This window comes from Muntiacus reevesi, chromosome 4, assembly GCF_963930625.1.
Source record: "Muntiacus reevesi chromosome 4, mMunRee1.1, whole genome shotgun sequence".
In the NCBI taxonomy this organism is placed as follows: domain Eukaryota; kingdom Metazoa; phylum Chordata; class Mammalia; order Artiodactyla; family Cervidae; genus Muntiacus; species Muntiacus reevesi.
The window spans coordinates 114,218,852-114,237,809 of record NC_089252.1 but is presented as its reverse complement, the minus strand read 5'-3'; the positions used below and the strand labels follow the sequence as shown (position 1 = coordinate 114,237,809).

The 18,958-nt window shown below is 45.5% G+C and overlaps 1 protein-coding gene across 9 annotated transcripts in view; it reads right to left on the bottom strand.

Moving 5' to 3' along the window:
• Positions 1–18,958, bottom strand: part of TMEM40 (transmembrane protein 40) — a 39,235-nt gene that overhangs the window by 1,673 nt on the left and 18,604 nt on the right. For 3 of the 9 annotated variants that reach the window (XM_065935421.1, XM_065935419.1, XM_065935420.1), the window contains 8 exons: positions 12,607–12,678; positions 11,600–11,731; positions 8,510–8,599; positions 4,257–4,310; positions 1,626–1,661; positions 1,213–1,257; positions 808–855; positions 75–146 (listed from right to left, as the gene is read on the bottom strand). In XM_065935421.1, the coding sequence (XP_065791493.1) occupies positions 75–146; positions 808–855; positions 1,213–1,257; positions 1,626–1,661; positions 4,257–4,310; positions 8,510–8,599; positions 11,600–11,731; positions 12,607–12,670 (541 nt within the window). In that variant the 5' untranslated portion in view covers positions 12,671–12,678. The other 6 variants (XM_065935424.1, XM_065935427.1, XM_065935422.1 and 3 more) reach the window with 5 other exon arrangements.

The following is an 18,958-nucleotide window of genomic DNA, read 5'->3' as shown; positions in this document are numbered from 1 at the left end:
CAGCAAGGGAGAGAATGATCAGCCTGCAGATCCAGACCCCCGCCCCTGATTCCCACGTCGCACCCCCCACTCACCTGTGTAATAGTGATAACACACCAGCAAGGCCCCAATGGCAAAGCAGAGGAGGATGAAATGGAAAAACTCATCTGTCAAGGCAGAGGTGGGGTTACTGTTTACCTCTTTCCCTCCTTCTTAATTAATTGAAAGTATTCTTATCTCTGCTCAAAGGGAGCTTTATTCGCTGTTCCAAGGGTCTTCCCTGACAGCCCAGTGGTTAAGATCCTGAGCTTCTTCTGCAGGGAGCTTGGGTTTGATCCCTGGTTGGGGAAATAAGAGCCCTTGTGCTGCCAGCGTGGCCAAAAATAAAACCATGGTCTCCCTTCCTACCCTCACCCTTCTCCTTGAGACCCCCATGATTGCAGGCCGATAGCTGAGAAGGTCCCACCAGGTCTCATAACTCCTTCCCTAGAGTCCAGCCCACCCAGTCACTGTTCCCCATCATGGCCGTAAGGCCTGGAGGGCAGTTCTCATCCTGGTGACTCCGTGTCCAACAGAAAGAGCACACTGCCAGGGCCCAAGCCTAAGTCGTGCCCCTCACTAGCTGACCCTGAGCCTCAGTCTCCATATCTGCAAAATGGGCATCACTGGACTGCCCTCTCAAGGTGATTCCAAGCTGAGGAGTTTGTGAACTGCAAGGCCGGTGACAGAGGTGGGCTGTGATTACTTTTGTAAGTCAGCCACCAGCTGACTTCCTCCCCAGAGAAATTGGAATCAGTGGCGGCAGCCCTAGAACCTCAATTTCCTTACCGTCCTTCTTTATATTCAGTCTTCTTAGCTGAGAGGCCTCCACTTCTCCTTGGGAACAAGAGAGAGATGAGTGTTTAATGGAACAACTCGGGGGATCCTCTCTGAGGAGGCCTCACTGAGAAGGCCTCTCCCGGGTTCTAGTTCCTGGGTCAGAGGGGGCTCACTTCAGGGTGGTCAGGGCAAAGCTGGAAGGTGGGGCGACTGTCCTTGGACCCCCACTGACGCCCTCCTCCTCCACAGGCCTGAGTCTGTTCTGCTCCACGTCCCCTGAGCCCGGAGGCCCCTTTTCTGGGTCACAGGACAGCCTGGGTGGTAATGGCATCGCTGCTGGAACCGACTCCCCCTCCCACCTCCCAGGCTCTGTAGTCCGTCCCAGGCCTTGGAATCCAGGCCACCTCCCGCTACCTGCGTATTTACCACTCGCGGGAGCAGAGCCTCTCCTTCGGAGTCCTGCAAATTAGAAACTCCAAATTAGTGCCCAGTCCAGCCTGGGTCCTTAACAGATGTCACAGGCAACCTCTGAAAACGCCCCTGTCGGATTCTCCAGGCCCCAGGGGCTCTTTCTATCCATAGACTGTTATCAGTAATCCCTTTGCTCTTGCCTGGACCCCCTTTCTCACCTCCCCTGGCCCCCCTCATACCACAGCCAGCCCTGCCAGCCTGCTGAGCCCAGGGCAGAGCCCCTGCCCAGAGTGGACACGGGGTCCCATCGTTCACAGTCATGCATCTGACAGCAGCTGGCTGTCTCAGGGGAAAGATGATGTCCAGACCTCATCAACACCAGCACCGATGACCCCCCGCCCCTGACAGACACTCACCTGATTCTCCTGAAGGCACCATGTCCCTGGGGGCGCCTGCACAGAACAGAAATCAGTGATTGTATACTTGTATGCTCTGGGGGGTAAGAAGTTACGCCCCGGGGAAGGTGGGACTCTCTCAGCCAGAGGCTCTCCAGCGATCTGCAGGGTGCACTAGGGCAAGCTGGCAGGCCCCTTTTCTGTCTAAAGGGGCCGGGGCCACACAGCAGCCCTGAGAGCCGCCGCAGGGACACCTGCCCCGCGTTACAGGTCTTCTAAGCTCCCACGAGAGGCTAGAAATTCAGGCTTTCACACAAACTTCCAGACTATCAAAGAGTTGGCAACTCACATTCCATCCAACCAAAAATGTCATGGTTTGTAAGAATGACGTCATTTTACGGAAGCAAAACTATAGCCAATTATAACTGTGGGTTGCCAGTGATTTTAAGATGCACCCCAATTTCACAGATGTCCAGATGTGAAAAACTATCAGTCGCAGAATTGAATTGATGAAATATATTAAGAATAACGGGGGTTGCCAGGTGGCTCAGTGGTAAAGAATCCGCCTGACAATGCAGGAGATGCAGGAGACGTGGGCTCCATCCCTGGGTCAGGAAGATCCCCTGGAGGAGGGCATGGCAACCCACTCCAGAATTCCTGCCTGGAGAATCCCATGGAGAGAGGAGCCTGGTGAGCTACAGTCCATGGGGCCACAAAGAGTCGGACGCAACTGAGTATGGACACACCATTAAGAATAATAATAAAGACATGCTGGGATCTGGATAAAACACATCTGCACACACAGGCCACCAGTTTGCAATTTGCGCCTGTTCATTGCTCTCCTGACACTGGTGAGGACACTTAGGCCTGCGCCCCCAGCCTCATCAGCCCAGAGTTTACAAGCCAAGCTGGGTTGTATGCTGGGGACCCTGGACCCCAACTGGGGCTGCCCAGGATGAGTCGAGCCCTGTTCCTGCGCTGACCTGCAGCCTTCTCTTTAATCTGGCCTGGGCGGTCCTCCACCTCATCACCCTCTGGTTCTTGGGGCCTCTCCTATCCCCCTATGAGGAGTCCTATGCATGACTTCTCTCCTCGCCTCTCATCTTCCTCCCCTCAGGCAGGAGCCCCCACTCTGTACACTTCCCTCCTCCAGGTCAGCCTCAGGACACAAACACCTGGAAGGGGCACTCAACTCATGGCAACAAACATCCAGGATGCCGAACTGTCTTCAGGGCTGATGTGCAAACAGGAACCACTGTCTGCAAGTGATCAGAGAGAGGCCGGCACCGAGGGGACAGAGAGCAACCAAGGACAGCATGAAATGCGACCCCCGTAGTGTAATTACCAAGTACTGCCAATGTCGTGGGGGCAATTCATTACTTGGAGGGATTATCTCTCAAATACATGATGATATTTATCTTTTTGACAGTGAATATGACTTACTTTTTGAAGAGAAAAAAAGCATTTAAAATTGTGTGTGTGTGTCTGTGTGTATGCTGCTAAGTCACTTCAGTTGTGTCCGACCCTGTGAGACCCCATAGACGGCAGCCCACCAGGCTCCCCCAGCCCTGGGATTCTCAAGGCAAGAACTCTGGAGTGGGTTGCCATTTTCTTCTCCAATGCATGAAAGTGAAAAGTGAAAGTGAAGCCGCTCAGTCGTGTCTGACTCATAGCAACCCGATGGACTGCAGCCTACCAAGGCTCCTCCGTCCATGGGATTTTCCAGGTAAGAGTACTGGAGTGGGGTGCCATTGCCTTCTCCGGTGTAAAATGAGAAAAAACAGTTTCTCATTTTACATCCAATGAAAACTTTCTTGCATGACCTGAGGAGTTAGAAACATTTTTTTCCTAAATCGGATAATGCCTGTTTTTGTTAAAAAGAAAGAAAATCAGAAAACTCAAAGATGGTATGACAATTAAGTACAATGCCACCACCCAGTGGCAGACACTGGTAATAGCTTGATGCAGAACACTAAGACGTCTCATTTACATTTCTTTGAATGTCTATGTTTCCTATTGTATTCCTTGGGTTATTATCAGGAGTTAGGAGGCCACACAGATTATGGAACTGCTGGATTAAACAAAGTTAAAACAGACTTTCTTATCTGGCAGGGTGCATTTGTGAGGCTTTCTGGTAAACTAGTTCATTCCTACAAATTCCTCCAACTCATCACAGAGCTACCAAGCAAAGTGGCATGATATTTACATCTGCTTGCTGTAAAAGTGACAATGCTTAAGAGACAATTCGTCTATAACGTAAGTGTTGTAGAGATCAGGTCCTTAATTTTCCCATGCATGCTTAAACAACCCAGTATTCCAAGACAGAGGGTACTGATCAAGCTCCATCTTGCTGGTTGGAAAGCTGAGATCCAAAAAGGTTAGGTAACTGGTGACAGTCACCCTGAAAGTCGGGGATATAGATCAGAATATACTCTGGCACAGTCTGACTATGGTAGAAAACGCCTGTCCCCACCTCCATCTGCCCACGTTGTAACCACTCACCTTGCCACATCTCATATACCCACCCACGACTTTCAGCTCATGATGACTTTCACCTCATCACCGTGTTTCCTCCCAACAAAGCCCTAAGCCTACGTGTCCTTTCCTTTATTCTGTTCTGCCCAAAGCCACTGTTTCACCCCAAACAATTACCTTCATAGAGTTGAAGCTCATCTTTCAAAATGTCAGGCTCCCCATGCTCAGCACCTGGGTGGAGACAAAAGCCTGTTAATTAGCTCCCCCCAGTAACAGCACCCCAGAGTGGCTTCCCTCTTCTGGTGTTGGAAGCTTTAAAAAGTAACATAGTCCTTGTGTTGAGGGTGAGGTGAGAGGTTTTCAAGAAGTAAGACGGCCTTACAAGAGATTTCCTGATATACTGACTGACACCCCTCACACATCCTGAGGTGACCGTGTTCAACTGACTAAGGAAGAACTGGGGGCCCGAGAGGACCTGGGCCTTGTGCAAAGTCAGTAATGCTAGCCGCCATTTATTGAGCACTTGCTAGACACCAACACTGAACTAGGTAATTTATAGTTGATATTTCATTAGACCCTCTTGGAAATTCTGTGAAGGAGGTATTAGTACCTCTCCCTCCCCAATTTACAGATAAGGAAACTGAGGCTCACAAAAGCTGTTATTCTCTGAAGGTCACAAGGCCAGGAAGTGGCAATTCTAAGGTTCAAATCCAGGTCTGTCACTGAGGTCTGCTTTCCTGGTCACTTTTATCTCCAGAAATAGGACCCAGAGCTCAGATGCAGAGTCATGGGAACATTTGTTAAACACCTTGTGTGTGTCAGGATGTGTAGCAGGCATTAATCTAGTCTCTTTCCCCCAAGTTCTTTTCTTCTCATGATCAATTTAGGCTAACATTTATTAAAGTTTTTTTTTTAAACACAAAATTATATTTTTCCTATTATAAAAATAAAAGAATCTTATCATAAAACATCTATGGTAAAAGTCAGTTCAAAAAAAAGAAAAGAAAAATCATTCATAATATAACCATCCAGAGATAACCATTATTAACATTTTGATATTTTGCTTTCCAGTCTTGTTTATAATCACATATGGGTCCTTTTTACAAAATATATGACAAAATGTGGTCAACTGGAGAAGGGAATAGCAAACCACCTCAGTATTCTTACCTTGAGAACCCCATGAACAGTATGAAAAGGCAAAAAGATATGACACTGAAAGATAAAATCCCCAGGTCAGGAGGTGCTGAATATGCTACTAGAGAAGAGTGGAGAAATAACTCCAGAAAGAAGAGATGGAACCAAAGCAAAAACAACACCCAGTTGTGGATGTGACTGGTGATGGAAGTAAAGTCCAATGCTATAAAGAACAATATTGCATTGGAACCTGGAATGTTAGGCCCATAAATCAAGGTAAATTGGAAGTGGTCAAACAGGAGATGGCAAGAGTGAACATCGACACCTTAGGAATCAGTGAACTAAAATGGACTGAAATGGGTGAATTTAACTCAGATGACCATCATATCTAATACTGTGGGCAAGAATCTCTTAGAATAAATGGAGTAGCCCTTACAGTCAACAAAAAAGTCCAAAACGCATTACTTCAGTGCAATCTCAAAAATGACAGAATGATATCTGTTCGTTTCCAAGGCAAACCATCGAATATCACAGTAATCCAAGTCTATGTCCCAACCACTAATGCTGAAGAAGCTGAACCAGTTCTATGAAGACTTACAAGACCTTCTAGAATAACACCAAGAAAGATGTCCTTTTCATCATAGGGGATTGGAATGCAAAAGTAGGAAGTCAAGAGATACCTGGAGCAACAGGCAAGTTTGGCCTTGGAGTACAAAATGAAGCAGGGCAAAGGCTGATGGAGTTTTGCCAAGAGAACACACTGGTCATGGCAAACACCCTCTTCTAACAACACACAACACAAGAGATGACTCTACACATGGACATCACCAGATGGTCAACACCGAAATCAGATTGATTATATTCTTTGTAGCTGAAGATGGAGAAGCTCTATACAGTCAGCAAAAACCGCAAAAACCCGGAGCTGACTGGCTCAGATCATGAACTCCTTATTGCCAAATTCAGACTTAAATAGAAGAAAGTAGGGAAAACCAGTAGGCCATTCAGGTATTACCTAAATCAAATCTCCTACAGTTATACAGTAGAAGTGACAAGCAGATTCAGGGGATTAGAGCTGATAGAGTGCCTGAAGAACTATGGACGGAGGTTTGTGACATTGTACAGAAGGCAGTGATCAAGACCATCCCCAAGAAAAGAAATGCTAAAAGGCAAAATGGTTGTCTGAGAAGGCTTTACAAATAGCTGAGAAAAGAAGAGAAGCTAAAGGCAAAGGAGAAAAGGAAAGACATAACCATCTGAATGCAGAGTTCCAAAGAATAGCAAGAAGAGATAAGAAAGCCTTCCTCTGTGATCAATGCAAAGAAATAGAGCAAAACAATAGAATGAAAAAGACTAGAGATCTCTTCAAGAAAATTAGATACCAAGGGAACATTTCCTGCAAAGATGGGCACAATAAAGGACAGAAATGGTATGGACCTAACAGAAGCAGAAGATATTAAGAAGAGGTGGCAAGACTACACAGAAGAACTATACAAAAAAGATCTTAATGACCCAGATAACCACGATGGTGTGATCACTCACCTACGGCCAGACATCCTGGAGTCTGAAGTCAAGTGGGCCTTGCGAAGCATCACTACAAACAAAGCTAGTGGAGGTAATTGAATTCCAACTGAGCTATTTCAAGTCCTAAAAGTTGATGCTGTTAAAGTGCTGCACTCAATATGCCAGCAAGTTTGGAAAACTCAGCCATGGCCACAGGATTGGAAAAGTTCAGTTTTCATTCCAATCCCAAAGAAAGGCAATGTCAAAGAATGTTCAAACTACCGCACAATTGTACTCATCTCACACGCTAGTAAAGTAATGCTCAAAATTCTCCAAGCAAGGCTTCAACAGTACATGAACCAAGAACTTCCAGATGTTCAAGCTGGATTTAGAAAAAGCAGAGGAACCAGAGATCAAATTGCCAACATCCACTGGATCATCAAAAAAGCAAGAGCGTTCCAGAAAAACATCTATTTCTGCTTTATTGACTACGCCAAGGCCTTTGACTGTGTGGATCACAACAAACTGTGGAAAATTCTTAGAGATGGGAATGCCAGACCACCTTACCTGCCTCCTGAGAAATCTGTATGAAGGTCAAGAAACAACAGATAGAACTGTACATGGAACAAGACTGGTTCCAAATTGGGAAAGGAGTACGTCAAGGCTGTATATTGTTACCCTGCTTATTTAACTTATATGCAGAGAACATCATGTAAAATGCAGGGTTGGATGAAGCACAAGCTGGAATCAAGACTGCTGGGAGAAATATCAACAACCTCAGATATGCAGATGACACCACCCTTATGGTAGAAAGTGAAGAGGAACTAAAAAGCCTCTTGATGAAAGTGAAAGAGGAGAGTGAAAAAGCTGACTTAAAACTCAACTTTCAAAACACTAAGATCATGGCATCTGGTCCCATCACTTCATGGCAAATAGATGGGGAAACAATGGAAACAGTGACAGACTTTATTTTGGGGGGCTCCAAAATAACTATTGTAGATTGTGACTGTAGATGGTGACTGTAGCCATGAAATTAAAAGACACTTACTCTTTGGAAGAAAAGCTATGACCAACCTAGACAGCTTATTAAAAAGCAGAGACATGACTTTGCCAACAAAGGTGCATCTAGTCAAAGCCATGGTTTTTCCAGTAGTCATGTATGGATGTGAGGGCTGGACCATAAAGAAGGCTGAGTGCCAAATAATTCATGCTTTTGAACTGTGGTGTTGGAGAAGACTCTTGAGAGTCCCTTGGACTGCAAGGAGATCCAACCAGTCCATCCTAAAGGAGATCAGTCCTGAATATGCACTGGAGGGACTGATGCCGAAGCTGAAACTCCAACTTTGGCCATCTGATGCAAAGAGCTGACTCATTTGAAAAGACCCTGAGGCTGGGAAAGATTGGAATGGGTAGACGACAGAGGATGAGATGGTTGGATGGCGTCACCGACTCAATGGACATGAGTTTGAGTAAACTCCGGGAGTTGGTGATGGACAGGGAGGCCTGGAGTGCTGCAGTCCATGGGGTCACAAAGAGCGACTGAGCGGCTGAACTGAACTGATATGAGATCAAACCAACCCTATGATTTGAATTTCTCTTTTTCGCTTTAGAGATGGATGAAGACCAGAGCTCTGACCAGGACAGGGTGGAGCATCGCTGATCTGTGCTGCTGCTGTTGGACATTAGGCGTTTCTGTGACTGCCCTACTATAAAGAATGCTGCAAGGAACATCTTCACACAGACACACTCAGTTCCACAGAGTGGACAAAGGAGAAATGGTGAGGCCTGCTGCCTACCGGGTGAGCCGCCCCTGCGGGGGAGTCCAGCCCCCTGGCTGTGCCGACGTTCTCTGGTTACGCGGGGGTGCTGGTCCTCATCACTGTTCTCTGCAGGGAACAAACACACGCTGTAGGAGAACCTCAGCCTGGACTGAGCTGGAAATACTTCCTTCTGGTGTTGGTTCTTGGAATTTAGTTTATGTGAACAGAGTGGTCTGGGGGAAAGAAGTCAGCTTTGAGGGCTGGGGAACAGGAACTGTCACAAACTTTCTGTGTGACCTTGAACAAATCACTTACTATTTCTATTATGACTTTCATGATGCTAAGACAAGGCCCACAAGGCATTTATGAGGTGCATTTGCTCGTGCTTGGTCTCCCACCTGGAAGGCCCTTCCACTTGCTCCCTTGTCCTGAAGTTAAGCTGGGGTAACACCTCCTGTAGAGGGGCTTTCCTAGTTGTCCCAGCACACCGTCTTGCCCACCTTCCCTAGCAGGTGGGATCTTAGTTCCTCAACCAGGAATCAAGCCTGTGCTCCCTGCATCCCTGCATTGGAAGCGCTGAGTCTTAAGCACTGGACTACCAAGGAAGTCCCTCCTCTGGGGTTTCTATAGTGTCAGCTGTCTGAGCTTGACACAGTGGGCATGAGGGTCCATGGTGCTATTCATCCCGCCAACCACCTTGAGTTCTTGAAGGACAAGGCAGGGCATCACTGTCCTAAGGTTGCCCAGCCTGGTGCAGGAACTTGATCAAGGCTTGAAGAATGACTGAGTTGTCTGCACTCTTGGGTCAGTCAGCATTCCAGGGATTCAGGCCTAGGAGTTTCTGGCTCCGGGTCCAGGGGACTGCCTTTCCCTTGGGATGATTAACAGCGCCCCAGCAGTCCTAATGTCCCGCACTGTGCTTGGCACGGGGCTTCCCTCGTAGCTCAGTCGGTAAAGAGTCTGCCTGCAATGCAGGAGACCTGGGTTTGATTCCTGGGTCAGGAAGATTACCTGGAGAAGGAAATGGCAACCCACTCCAGTGTTCTTGCCTAGAGAGTCCCATGGACAGAGGAGCAGGTTACAGTCTATGGGGTCGCAAGAGTCGGACATGACTGAGCAACTAAACACACACAGTGTTTGGGAAACTTCCGGTCTATCACGGATAAAATTTTAAACTCCAGGAAAGCAAGCTAACTGTGCTTATAAATCAGTGCATATGTGATCTCAGCTAGGAACGGGAAGTACATCAAGATAACAATGGGGGACCTTCCTGGTGGTCCAGTGACTGACTCTGCACCGCCGGTTCAGGGAGCCTGGGTTTGATCCCTGGTCAAGGAACTAGATCCCACATGCCACCATAACTAAGACTTGGTGCAGCTAAAAATTTTTAATAAGATAACAATAATAGTATTTATCTCAGGAGATAAGATTTTGAGAGGCTTCTATTTTCTTCTTTTCTGTATTTTATAAACATGAATCAATGTCCCCCAAAGGCTTTTTCATCACTTTTTGCAAAATATCAAAGAATGCAGAAAATAAGAAAACAAAAATTACTCCAAATTCTATCCAACAGGGATGACCTCCGTTAATATGCAAACAAAAGTTATTTTAGCTTTCTCCATGATATATTCATAATATATAATCTTTAAAAGTTGTTCAAGGATTGTTTTTTCTTTTCCATTATGATTTATTACAGGATATTGAATATAGTTCCCTGTCCATAGTTTTTAATAAAAGGTATTATAGAATTGTATGCTGTCTAGAATGAGGATAATTTTTCTATGTGCTAATTCAATTGTTTAAAAAATTAACTTGAGCAGAAAAAAAATCACAGTTAGTTGCTGGTCCCCCCAGTAACCATCACAGACCCTGGCACATGGCTGATGTTCAATAAATATTTATTGGTGGGCATTCCCTGGCAGTCCAGTGGTTAGGACTCCATGCTTTCACTGCAGAGGGCCTGGGTTTAATCCCTAGACAAGAGCTTAAGATCCCATGAGCCGTGCAGTGTGGACAAAAAATATATATACATATACAATTTAATATATATTGAATAAATGTAAGGAGATACACTAACACGTGTTTAGTGATTATCTAACAGAACAAAGGATGTTTTTCTTTCTTCTTGCTACTTCTTTATATATTTCACATTTTCTATAATGTGCCCATGTGTAATCTTTTACAATAAAAAAGTTTTAATTAAAAAATAATAGGCTTCATTAAGAACAAATAGATATGTAGGGAGAGTGGTGTTGGATGCCAGACTCTGAGTTAGGGTCCTTTGTGTGGAGAGGGCTTGGGGGCAGCGGGGAGACACTCAGGCTCCGGGCCCTGAAGACTAATAGTCTGTCTCAGTCTGAAGAACGCTCAGGGTCTGAGATAGAGTGACAGGCCACCAGGGCAGGCTCAGAGACCAGGATCCTGAATGTCAGTCTGTCTTGATGGTTCCAGGACTCTGTGTTTGTTTTCCTGATGCTTTCTCTTAGTGCCTGGAGAAGGAAATGGCAACCCACTCCAGTATTCTTACCTGGAGAATACCATGGACAGAGGAACCTGGCGGGCTACAGTCTATGGAATTGCAAAAGAGTCGGACACAACTGAGCAACTAAATGATAACAACAATAAATCCCATGAGATAATAAATTTTGTTATGGTCTCCATCTGATGGATGAGGACCCCAGGGCACATAGGTTTAAGCAATTTACCCAAGGACACAAAGTTGTTAGTGGTAAAGAAAGCGTGTGAACCCAGGCAGGCTGCTGGAACAGCATTGCCTCTTGTTCCAAAGTGCTCCTAGGAAACTAAGATGTTCCTTGACATGAGATGCGGTCACTTGAGGGGCTATATGGGAAACACAAAAGAATAGTTGCTAAGATATTATGGAATAACACGGCAAAATGCTTAGGATAAGATAGTGAAGAAATTGTAAACTGAGGACAAAATTGTCTATGTGGGAGTTATAACTGTATAAGTCATGTGTATGGAGAGGCAGGCTCAGGAAGGGAATGTGGAAAACTGGAACTGCAATACCGAGGTGGGAGAGGACAGGAGATTGTTTTTTCCATGTAAATGCTTGTCTTCAATGACATTTTAGTATATATGTATTTAATTAAGTCATTGCTTTACCTGAGGAAGAGGACGAGGAGGAGGAGGAGGAGGAGGAGGAGGATGAAGAGGAGGAAGACTTGTCTCTCTCATCTTGTCCTTGAGAAACGAGTCTGGCCTCCCGGTCTTGCTTGTGGGAATCCGTCTCTCCATCTGGGAGGCACACGTAGTTAAGGAGGAGTATTTCCTGCCCTTCCCACCCCAGGGACCACCCAAGCCTTCCCAGGGGTCTACATGGACTTGGGGATCCAGGAGTGGCTGGATTCTCTGGGGTACTCTTCCCAAACCCCTAGGGCCCATGGGAGGTGCAGGAGATCAGGGCTCTTGGAGGCTCCAGAGGCTCTAAGAAGGCCAAAAACAGACATTTCTCTGAATATGGAGCCCACAGAGGGGCTTCTAAGCCTGTCATCCTTTCCAAGAGACCACTACGCCGTGGAGGTGGTGGTGGTTCAGTTGCTCAGTTGTGTCCGACTTTTTTTCCACTGCATGGACCGTAGCCCACCAGACTCCTCTGTCCGTGGGATTTTTCAGGCACCAATGCTGGAGTGATTTGCCATTTCCTTCTCTAGGGGATCTTCCTGACCCAGGGATCAAACCCTCATCTCCTGTATTGCAGGTGGATTCTTTACCGCTGAGTCACTAGGGAAGCCCACACTGCAGAACAGTTGCCAATTTAAAATTCTCTGTAAATTACAGAGCAAGTGGGATCCAATCAAGCCCTACACCTTCCCATTCTGGGGCCATGCAGTACCCTTCCCCTCTTCTGGGGACTCTCCCTAATGCCAGTCCAAGCTCCCAGAGCCTCAGATTTGGGGGAGCAACAGGGGTTCCCACTGCTAGAGAGTGCTGGGGGACAGACTGGACCAAGCACACACATGTGCAAGTGCATAAAATCACTACTTCTCTAGAGGTTTCAACTGTAACTTGGGCCATTCATTGACATGAGCTGAGCAGGGTCTTCTGTTCCAGCCACTGCTGGACTCTCCTTCCCATGCAGCTTTGCCCAGAGGGTTAGAGAGCAAACATACAGTCTAGATCTTCTGATTCTCCATGAACTTGACTGTGGTCTTGAAGGGATCCTGAAGTCTCCATGGCTTTCCCTGGAGGAAGTAGTTAATATTACCTTAGTTAATATCCTTAATATATAAAGAGCTTGGCAAATAAGTAAGAAAAATACGAACACCCAATATTCAAAGGTACAAGAAGAACAATTCACAAAGACAGAAACACAAAAATAGGGACACCTGAGTAATGATCAACTTTTGATACTATTAAGAACTTATTTTTAAAATAGGCTTTAGTTTTTAGCAGCTCACAGCAAAACTGTTTTTCTCTACTTCTTTGTGTTGTTCACTTAAGAAGGCTTTCTTATGCTTCCTTGCTATTATCTGGAACTCTGCATTCAGTTGGGTGTACCTTTCAAATTGTTGTGCTGGAGAACACTCCTGAGAGTCCCTTGGACTGCAAGAAGATCAAACCAGTCAATTCTAAAGGAAATCAACCCTGAATATTCATTGGAAGGATTGATGTTGAAGCTGAAGCTTCAATACTTTGGCCACCTAATGTGAAGAGTCAATTCATTGGAAAAGACCTGATGCTGGGAAAGATTGATGGCAGGAGGACATGGGGTGATAAAGAGTGAGATGGTTGGATGGCATCATGAACTCAAAAGACGTGAGCTTGAGCAAACTCCGGGAGATGGTAAAGGATAGGGAAGCCTGGCACACTGCAGTTCACTGGGTCTCAAGGAATTGGATACAACTTGGTGACTAAACAGCAACAAACAACAATACACAAAAATTAAATGAAGGGTACAAAGATTGCCCATATACCCTCTGTTTCTAAACATGTACAGCCTCTCCCTGTCATCGACATCCTCCACTTGAGAACTTAATTTTTTAGGTGTGATATTTAAGTTGAGGTTATATTTATTTCAAATATCCTTCAGGACTTCTCTGGTGGTCCAGTGGATAAGAACCCACCTGCCAATGCAGGGGACACAGGCTGATCCCTGATCCGGGAAGATTCCACAGGCTGTGGGACAACTAAGCCTATGTGCCACAAACTACTGGAGCCTGAAAACCTAGAGCCCATGCTTCACAGCAAGAGAAGCCACCGTAATCAGAAACCCACACACCACAAAAAAGAGGAGCACCCATGCAGCATCTAAAGATCCAGCACAGCCAAAAATAATTAAAATATCCTTCAATTTAGAGATAAACATTGAAATATTTATGATGAAATTATATGGTGTCTGGGCCATGCTTCAAAATAATCTGATTATCTGAATAAGGGAGTTGGAGGGCACGGTGGGGGGGGGGATCCAAATATAACAACAGGACAAGTTAATACCTGTTGGAGCTATATCAAAATATAAATAGTTGGGAATTCCCTAGAGGTCCACATATATAAATATATATAGTTATCTCTGACACCTTATATACACATACAGTTATCTCTGAGTGGTAGCATTATGGGTAATTTTAGTTTCTCATTTTCACTTTGAATTTTTTAAATTTTTAACAGTACTGCTTTTGTTACAATAAAATAACAATTTTTTTTATAACTTAAAATGTTATATGCTACCTTACATCAATAGTGCTAAACAGTTTTACAAAGGGTTTATATGTTCATAATTCCACCTGAGCCAGATCACAAAACAATCTGGAGAGAACTGGGATTAATTACTTCATATTTGAATTATAGTTTCTAGATAACAAAACTTTGCAAAAGATTGTCGCATTTAATCTTTACTAGAACCCTGCAAGGTAAATTTTATCATCCTCTCTTTACAGAGGAGGAAACTGAGACTCAAAGAGATGAAGTAACTTGAGACTCCAGAACCCACATTTTGTTTAATGCAACCCCAAACATTGGTCTGGAGCCCAAAACTGCTCAAAGGTCATCATGCAGTCAGGCCCTGCTGGAATACCTGTTGGGATTACAGATATAAGTCATGAAAGCCAGGGCAGAAAGCAGGCACTTGGAGCTGCAGAATGAGATTTGGGAACCGGTCCCTTCAGGACACCACACCCTGCGCTTTCCTGAAGTTCTGAGTGGGTGCTGGTGGTAACTCGAAGAGGGCCTTCAAGTGAGGCCCTGAGAAGGCTGGACGTGTGGCCTCAGAAAATCTAAACAGCTAACATCAGTGAGCTGGTGCCCTTCTCTAGAGGAAATATACGGAGCTGCCATGGTTGGGCTGCCCCCTCAAAGCCTTGATTTTAGCTGGGCACATGGCCATCCAGCCAAGGACAATATTTCCCAGCATCCCTGGACGCTAGATTTGGCCAAGGGACCATGTGGCTCAGGTTCCTGCCAATAGACTGAGAGTGGATGGGAAGTGTGCAGTGGGGAGCTGACAAGATGTTCTGTGGTTCTGGGGGGAAAATACACACACAAACACATACACACACATCTGCAATACATTTTACTGATGTAAAGAATGGATGGGGGGTAAATTAGGAATTTGGGATTAACAGATACACACCGCTGTATGTAAAATAAACAACAAGGACCTACTGTATAGCACAGAAAACTATATTCAGTATCTTATAATAACCTCTAATGGAAAAGAATCTAAAAGAGAACAGCTATAAATGTACATGTGTAACTGAATCACTTTGCTGTTCACCTGAAACACTGCAAATCAACTAGATTTCAAGAAAAAAAAAACAATAAAAATTTTAAAAGAATATATAGCACACAAATAATAAAAATAAGGTCCTCTGTATTGTGAATTTCATATACAACAAGTAGAATGTAATGCCTACAGTTCTGAGGTTTAATCTGCATTATTCACATTTGCTTGACGACTTTCTTAAATTCAGACAATCAACAAAGCAAACTGTAAAGTTCTGATTTGTATAGGTTACTGATATCTGTGATATAAACACTCCCACTGACTGATATCAATGTGATGTCACTGAATGCAAAGCTGGGAAGAGGTGGGCAGTGGAACACAAATAGCATTGTGCAGTGTTTCCACCATATATATAGAACCTGCGAAAACCTCAAGTGCCCATGTAACAGCAGAATGTAGTAAAATAAATTAGGAAGTGATACATTTTAAGTACTTATTAGCCTTGCTTGTTGTAGGATTTAGTTAATTTATAGAATTTAATTTAATTTAAAACTGGTTGTGTTTAACAACCTGCTCCCCAAATTCCTAAAGATTTAACAATAGGTTCTTGCCTGTGGGAATCCGGTTTCAGTTCTGGGCTCCTAAACTTCTGCAACTTCCACTTCCTCCTTTCTGCTTTTTGTATTCTGGTCTGTGGTGGGGGGCCAACCTCTGTCACACAAGTCAAGTCAACACCCCAGGGAAGCCCTGAGCAATGGGGCAAAGGAACCTGGGCCCCACAAGGCCTTGGGCTTAGAGCCGCCTGCCCGCCTGGACCTACCTCTGGCTGACCACGTGCACAGGGAATCAGCTTCTCGCTACCCTGAGACTGGGATTCGGTATTTGTTACAGTATCTTAGCCAAGCTGTGCTGGCTTTGTTCTGAAGACCTCTACCCCACCCCATTTTTTCTCCTCCCAGCTTTGAGTCTAGGGATTCAACTCTGACAGGAGGTAGATTCACTTCTCTCTGACTAGTTTGGACTCGGGTCTCAACCTCCAAACTCCTCACATTTGGGGCCAATGCTCCTTTGCCAGTGTACATGTTATATGGCGTTTAGCATCCTCCCCATTAGATGCAGGGAGCACCCCACCCCGCCCCAGTTGTGACAGTCAAAACGTCACCACACAGTGCCAAGTGTCTCCTGGGGATAAAAATCACGTCTACTTGGGAACGGCTGGTCTACGGAACCTACTTTATTATTATTTTTAACAGAACCTACTTTAAAAATATGTGTATTTTATTTATTTGGCTGCACTGGGTCTTACTTGCAGCCCATGGGGTCTTTGGTTGCCGTGTGTGGGATCTAGCTCCCTGCCTGACCAGGGATAGAATCTGAGCCCCCTGCATTGGGAGCATGGAGCCTTAGCCCCTGGACCACCAGGGAAGTCCCCAAGAGAAACCACTCTTTTAAAAATGCTTGTTGTTGTTTAATCACTCAGTTGTGTCTGACTCTCTGCGACCCTAAGGACTGGAGCCCACCAGGCTCCTTTGTCCATGGGATTCTCCAGGCAAGAATCCTGGAGTGGGTTGCCATTTCCTTCTCCAGGGGATCTTCCTGAGCCAGGGATCAAATCCAAGTCTCTTATGTTGCAAGTGGATTCTTAATCACTGAGCCACCAGGGAAGCCCTAAAAATTCTTTTCAATTTAATTAAAGTTTTTTATTGAGGTATAATGCTCCTATAATATATATTAGTTTCAGGGGCAAAACATAATGATTCTATGTTTGTAAATGCTGTAAAATGATCACCAGACTAAGTCTAATTAGCCTCTGTAACCTTACATAGTTAAACAAAAATTTTCTCTTGTGATGAGAAATTTTAACATCTATCCCCTGAGCAACTTTCCAATATGCAACAGAGTATTTTGAACGAATAGCCTCCATGCTGTACATCACACTCCCAGAACTTTTTTTATTGTATAACTAGAAGTTAGTAGCTTTTGACCCCCTTCACCCATTCCTACCCACCCTCCACCTCTGGCAACCACCAATCTCTTTTCTGTACCTATGAGTTCATAGGGGTTTTGTTTGTCTTTGGTAGAGAATCTACTTTTAATCCACCACAAGACCCAGACAAGGCAGCATCTTTCCTGTGCCTCAGAGCTGGACAGCCTGGGTGTGAACCCTGACCCTTGTAGCTGTGGGATTCCGGGCCAGTGACTTAACTTCTTGTGGACCTTACGTTCCTCATCTGCAAAATGAGGACAATTATAGTGCTTACCTCATAGTGTATTGTTGTTAGAATGGCATGAGTTAAAACCCATAGAGCACTCAGAACAATGCCTGGTATAGAGCAGGGAGTGAATAAGTGCCAGCTGAGATGACAATCGTTATTATAATGCGGGCAGCAAGAAGACGGCATGGGCTGTGTGGAGCAGGGTTCAGCCTCACTTCCGTCACTTGTGCACGGGATGACCCTGGCCGGGTGGTCCCCTTCTCCAAGGTCTAGTTACCTCAATTGTGAACTGTGATGGTAGCACCTTAGAGAAGAAAGCCGGCCAGTGCCTGCCCGAAGGAGGGCTCCATAAGCATGAGTTCCCTCTTCCACAGACCTCCTATGACCCTTGGGCATTTGGGGTTCAGCCCCAGTCCCTCCCATCTCCCATCTCCTAGACTCCAGGCTTCATTACCCTTTTCTGGAATAAAAATTCCCATTTCTCAGGGCAGAATTCAGCTCAGCGTTAGGAAGTCACTAGCCAATAAAATGAACTGATATCCAGGTATGAATGGCTGATGACCATGAGCCCCGGGGTGTACCTATATTTTGAAGAGGATTCTTTGTACACAGCAGGTGTCCAGTACATCTCAGAGGCTGAGATCATCTCTCATGGTGGAATTTCAGGGGGAAGAAGAGACTCAGAGCTGTATGCGGGCAAGTGAGCTACTGGATGATGCCAAACATGTCGACAGTTCGCCAAGCTGGTCCTACCTCTTGCCTGCTTTAGCTGTCTTGCTCATGTGGTAGCCCCTGGGCACACTCACACTTGCAGGCCCCCAGACCTCCACTGAGGCCATTCTTCCTTGTTACCAAAATTGTACATGACTTTCCAGGCACAGCGCAAATACTGCCTCGTTCATGAACCCTCTGCTGATGGGGTCTAACCAGAAACCACCCTCTTTACCCCCATCCCCTTAATCCTTCTGCCTGCCATCACCCCTGGACTTCCTTCTTGTTAACAAAACTGAACTCTGTTCCTCCATATCAAGTAGATGGGCTTCCCTGGTGGCTCAGATGGTAAAGAATCTGCCTGCAATCTGGGAGACCTGGGTTCGAACCCTGGATTGGGAAGATTCCCCCAGAGAAGGAAATGGCAACCCACTCCAGTATTCTTGCCTGGAGAATTCCATGTTCAGAGGAGCTTGACCGGCTACAGTCCATGGGGTCTCAAAGAGTCAGACATGACTGAGAAACTAACACTTTGGGTTTCACAGGTGGTGTTGGTGATAAAGAACCCATTTCCCAATGCAGGAGACATAAGAGACAGGGGTTTGATCCCTGGGTTGGGAAGCTCCCTGAAGGAGGGAATGGCAACACACTCCAGTATTCTGGAGGTACTGGAGGTACCCACTCCAGTATCCAGAATCCCATGGACAGAGGAGCGTGGCGGGCTACAGTCCGTGGGGTCATAGAGTTGGACATGGCTGAGGCAAGTGAAAAAGCGGGCTTAATACTCAACATTCAAAAAACAAAGAACATGGCATCCGGTCCTATCCCTTCATGGCAAATAGATGGGGAAACAATGGTAACAGTGGAAGACTT